The 6,000-nt window shown below is 39.7% G+C and overlaps 1 protein-coding gene across 1 annotated transcript; it reads right to left on the bottom strand.

The window, feature by feature from the left end:
- Nucleotides 1–271: 271 nt before the first annotated feature.
- On the bottom strand, nucleotides 272–1,204 carry LOC308417694 (olfactory receptor 10A3-like; the record flags this gene model as incomplete). The annotated part of the gene is made up of 1 exon (XM_080913026.1): nucleotides 272–1,204. The coding sequence occupies one exon, from the start codon at nucleotides 1,202–1,204 to the stop codon at nucleotides 272–274; it is 933 nt and encodes a 310-aa protein (XP_080769152.1).
- Between the last annotated feature and the right edge of the window lie 4,796 nt (nucleotides 1,205–6,000).

The raw sequence follows: 6,000 nt of genomic DNA, 5'->3' as shown, positions 1-6,000 counted from the left end.
CTCCATCAGAGGTGCAGAAAACAAAGCATCAACATGTAAATATGTGAAATCAGATTTATTGAAGCATCATCTTAATAACAATGCTGTAGGAACGAACTGGATATCCACAATTCACAAATATATAAAGACTGGTACATCATACTATAAAAACAATATATACATTAAAAGAAGTGACTAAAGTACTGAGACAGAAAACCCTTTTGTCATAATTTACTAAGTTAAGACAGAGTTTCTATGGGTAGTTCCAAATCCCAAATGGCTTCTCGGGAAGTCAAAAAACTGCATTTCTTTGCCATAATTTTAACACAGCCCTTTTCATCTCCTTGTTCCTCAGGCTGTAGATAAGTGGATTCAGCAGAGGGGTGAGCAGAGAGTACGCCAGTGACATCAGTTTCTTGGTGTCTGGTGAGTACTTGGATTTAGGCTGGAGATAGGTCATACATGCTGTGCCATAAAAGAGGGTGACAGACGTGAGATGAGAGGCACACGTGGAAAAGGCCTTCTGCCTCCCTGTAGTGGATGGCATCCTCAGGATGGCAAAGAGGATCCGAGTATAAGACAAGAGTATCAACAGGAAGGGGACCATGACAACCAAAATGGTGCCTGTGAAGGCATAAACTTCAAACACAAAAGTGTCTGCACAGGCAAGCTCCAGAACTGCTGGGGTTTCACATGATATATGATTAATTTTTCTAGAACCACAAAAAGGAAAACTAAACACCCATGTGGTCTGCACAGTAGCCACCATGAAGCCTAAGACCCATGAGCACATCACCAGTTTCACAAAGACCCTTTTGTTCATAATCACTGGGTAGGATAGAGGGTGGCAGATTGCAGCAAACCGGTCATAAGCCATTGCCCCCAGAAGGAAACACTCAGTCCCGCCAAAGAGAAGAATGAAGTACATCTGCGCAAAACAACCCCCAAAGGAAATGGTGGCTTTCTCAGTGGTCAGGACCACCAGCATTTCAGGCATAATGGCTGTGCTGAAGCCGGTCTCCACCACAGACAAGTTCTGCAGGAAGAGGTACATGGGGATGTGCAGGCTGTGGTCCAGAATGATGACAGTGACAATGGTGACATTTCCTGTCAAAGTCACCAGATAAACAACCAAGAAAGCTCCAAACACGTGTACTTGGAGTTCAGGAAGGTGAGAAAAGCCCAAGAGGATGAACTCAACCACAGAGCTGTCATTCTGCCCCATCACTGCAGGAGTAGAGTCTTATATTTTCTCAGGGACATAGGATACAACAAATGAACTTCTGGAAAAATAGCTCCAGCCTGCATTCACCCAGCACAAAGCATGAAAGGAGGAGACCAACGTCACAATTAGCAATTTGAAAGATGTCTGACCATTGTATTCACGAAGCCTTGCAATAGAAATGGAGGAATGGAGACTTTTTGCTAAGAAATATGAACTGACACATAAAATACCATTTTCTATCACGAGTTGTATATTGTGTGGTTTGAAATGTAGACAAAACTTGAAAGTTGATAGAAATGTCTTCTAAAGGTATTCTAAGTACACCATCTTATAGAATCACTTGCCTTATGTAATATTATATAAATATAACAGTTATGATCATAAAAAGCAAAGTATATAAGTAAATACTTATGAACCTAATCCAAACTTTTTCATAAAAAAATGTAGTAATTCAGTTATGAGTTAAAAAGTGAGATTTTAGATACACTTTTAGTACTTAATGGCTTCATTTTTTCATTGGTAGATATATATATATATATATATATATATATATATATATATATATATATATATATATATATATATATATATATTTCATAAATAAAACCTCCTTCTCAAATGGTATAATGTTATTTGTATCTGTGTTAGGTAAATTTTTTACTATTCATTGCATTGGACTAGTACAATGGGATATAGCTGTTTAAAGTAGCAACACTGTTTATGAACACACAGAGGATGTTGTATTTTTGTAGTGGGTGATATCTACAGTTTGAATAAATTGCTGAAATCCTACTAAATTCTTCCCAGAGTAGAACCAGCCACTTCTACCAGAATTTACCCTGACATGATATTTTAAGGGGTAAATATCAACGCACATTCAGGTGACCATTATGGCGTAAGAAAAAGCCCACTTGCGGGTCATCACAGAGCAATGATTTGAGTTTCCACTCTTCCCTCTCTGTTCTCTCTCTTCTCTTTCTCCGCTCCATTCCTATTTCAAAAGTTTATGAAATCACTAATTACTCAACAAATGACTATCAGCAACCCACTATTTTCTAGGCTCTGTACAGTCTCAAATTCGAGTCCAAGACTTTGAAAAACTTAGAATGCTACATGAGACAGGTATTTCTTAACAGATGCTACCCCAACATACTTCAGAACTCTACATATGACTTTCACCCTTTCTTATTACAAAATGTATTTCCATATACAAAAATGTAATCCATTATAAAAACACAGCTATGAGAAACAAATATTTGTTTGCTTCTTGGAGATATGCACACCTACAATAGTTCTTGGTTCATACGACATATTGACACAGTATTTCTAACACAATAGAAGCACTGTGGCTCACAACAGCCTGCAGTTCATTCCAAAACAGATAGTAGGAGTTTGAAATACCTCCAGCACAAAAAAATGAACACCTCAAGTAATGCAAATGCTAATTGTTTTGATATATCCATTGTACACTCTAAAAATAAATTGAAATCTACTACTATAGTTCGTAAGTATATGCAATTACTGTGTATTAATATCCATAAAGAATATGCATTGAGAAATATGTGTGTATGTGTGTGTGTGTATTTAAAACTTAAGCAAAAATAAAAAGCATACTACCACATATGACAAAAATTGAGCAATTGTTTTCTCAATAAATGACATACGCTAATGTCTTAGATAACTCAAACAGTGCCACAGTGGGCACTTCATTCATTAGCCTTCAGCCTCCAGCCGAAAACATTCTAGTCAGACATTCTAGGCTGTGATTAGTGCAACAAAGTATTGATCCGTAAAATTATAGTTGCTCTTCTCTCTGAATTAAAGCAAATAAACTTATCAAACACAAGCCCAAAGAGGCAAAGCATTTGGCTGTGCCTTTTGATCTCTGAACACTGGGCTGTATGTTCCTTGCGGAAAGTCTCCAGCAGAAGATACCTTGCAGAAGATTGGTGATGAGAACTGTAAAGAAAAGAATAGGGACAAGCACATAACTCAGGCAGAGCCCATACCTTCTTACCTAGCCTTTTTGCCCATGCCCCAAAGCCATCTATTCATAAATATGACTTAGGGCACTGATTTTGGAAAATTACAGACACTCATATGCTGCAGTAGTCTCTCTAAACAGAACTTGAAATCACTGTGTGTGCATATTTTTTCTATTTTGTAATAACTAAAAAGCCTTGAACTCAGACTCTTGGTAACAGAGCTCAAGGGAAGAAACTAGGAGTATCACTCCTCCTTATTTCCACTGGGGGCTTAACCTCTCTTACACAAGAGACTTCCCCATGAGATCTCCCTACAGAAATTAAAAAAGAGCAAGAGGGAACGCTGTAAACAGTGTAGCGGGGAAATGTGGATGTGAATGCAATGTCAAAGATGTCATTAGACAGTAGACAATCTGTGTAATGATAGAAACAAATTTAAAGCAAATAGGCCCACCAAGCCTGTGCAGTTGAAAGCATGGATGTCACTGACCCAAGAATTTCTACATTTTCCAAGATAAAAATGGAGAAGCCATAGTTTGGGGGGTAAAAATATTCTCATAGATTATCACTTCTGTAGTCAGAAGTCTAAACTGGCTGGCTTGACTTTGAGAGCCTCATTGAGCAATGCTTCTTTTAATTTCTCTACAAAAGTAACAATCATGCTCTAGATCACCTGCATCCAACAGTAATGGTATCACATAACCTCGAGAAAGAGATTTTCATTCTCAGAACTCAATCCAAGCACCCCTTCCTAAATCACTCCCGTTAATGGAATGACATAGCCAGGCATGTGGTGAAAGCATTTCTCAAAAATAGGATGTACTACCATACATGACTTTTCATTGCCTTCTCCAACATATCTCACTATGGCTTGTCTCATCCCTGTATCATCTGTGTCAGCATCTTATCGTTGCTATTTTGCTAAGTATGAGCAATTTTCAAGAAGTCATCAAAATTTAGAATGATTTGTGCTTTTTCCATGTATATATTAGGTTTCCATGAAAAGGTGCATGTGGTGGATGCATGCACTTGTGGATGGAAGGAAAAAGGCAACAGTATCAAAGCCAGCATAGCATTTATCAGTAGTTTTGTGATATGCTATATGTAACAGTCTAAGTTACATGTTACCGTGTGAACATGGGCGTGCACATGTAGACCGTACCCACATCTTATTTAAGGTCTAGTCTCCCTGCAGTTCTGTCTAAGACAGGGAGTTAAGGAACAGACTGTAATGTGAGATGGCATCTCTTGGTGTATTATGCCTGGCTCCTCAATGCTTTTTTTCATATATGGAGATTGAACTAAATCAAGTGAAGTAAAGCTCCCCACCGTCCAAAAAACAGTATTTAAGGCAAATTTTGTTCTCTGTTTTAAAACTTGTTAGACTAGGGTACATTGCTTAGTGTTTTAAAGGTTTTTCTCTGTTTATCTATAACCTGTCATCTATCACCTATCTATAGTCTACCTACAATCTATCTATTATCTAACTATTTCTCTTATTTTCCTTTTTTAATTATCTTTAATGTTTTTTTTTACAGTCCATTTTTTATACCTCTCCTGGTCGGTCCTCTGACAACTCCTCATCCAATTCCTCCTTTCCTCTGTCTCAAGAGGATGTCCCCACACGCTCCACCCCTCCAGGACTACACACTTGCCAGCGCCTCAAGTCTCTCAGGGGGTAGGCAAATCTCTTCTCACTGAAGCCAGACCAGATAGTCCTCTGCTGTATATAGGGGCCTCACATGAGCTAGTGCATGCTGCCTGGTTGGTGGCTCCATGTCTGAGAGATCTTGGGAATCTAGGTTGGTTGAAACTGCTGGCCTTGATATGGGGTTACCCATATCAACAGCCTTCCACCTCAACATCTTCCAGCCTTTTCCTATTTCAACCACAGGGGTCCCTGACATCACTCCATTAAATGGGTGTAAGTATCTGCATCTGTCTCAGTTAGGTGATGGTAGAGCCTCTCGGAGAGCAGCCATGCGAGGCTTCTGTCTGTAAGTACACCATAGCATCAGTAATAGTGTCAGGCCTTCAAGCCACCCCTTGAGATGTGGCCCAATTTGGGCCAGTCACTGGACTTCCTTTCCCTAAGTCTTCTCCATTTCTGTCCCTGCAGTTCTTTTATACAGGACCAATTCTGGGTCAGTGGGATAGCAACCCCATCCCTCCACTTAATGCCCTGTTTTCTGCTGGAGGTGGGCTCTACACATTCTCTCTCCACATTGTTGGGCATTTCATCTAAGGTCCCTCCCTCTGAATACTGACAGTCTCTCAACTCCCAGGTTTCTGGTACATTCTATGGGATCTGCCCACCTCCTATCTCCCAAGATTGTGTGTTCCCACTCATTCTGCTGGCCCTCAGAGCTTCACTTCTGCCCCCCCTTCAATACCTAATCATGTTCCCCTTTCTGCTCTCCCTTCCATTTTCCACTCAGGTCCCTCCCTTGCTCTGCCTGCTGTGGTTTCCTACTTTTTCCTCCCAAGTGGAACTGAAGCATCCTCACTTTTAGGTCTGAGGTACCACACTGAGGATGATATTTTTTAGTTCCATCCATTTGCCTGAAAAACTCATGATACCCTTGTTTTTACTAGCTGATTAATATTACATTGTATAAATGAACCACATTTTCTATATCCACTCTTCTTTTGTGGAACATTTCGGGTTGTTTCCAGCTTCAGGCTATCACAAATAAAGTTGCTATGAACATAGTGGAACATGTGTCCCTGTGGCATGGTGGGGCATCTTATAGGTATATGCCCAAGAGTGTTATAGCTGGGTCTTCAGGTAGATCTATTTCCAGTTTTCTG

Source organism: Micromys minutus (genome assembly GCF_963924665.1).
Source record: "Micromys minutus genome assembly, chromosome: 2".
Taxonomy (NCBI): domain Eukaryota; kingdom Metazoa; phylum Chordata; class Mammalia; order Rodentia; family Muridae; genus Micromys; species Micromys minutus.
This window is presented reverse-complemented; position numbering and strand designations above follow the sequence as displayed.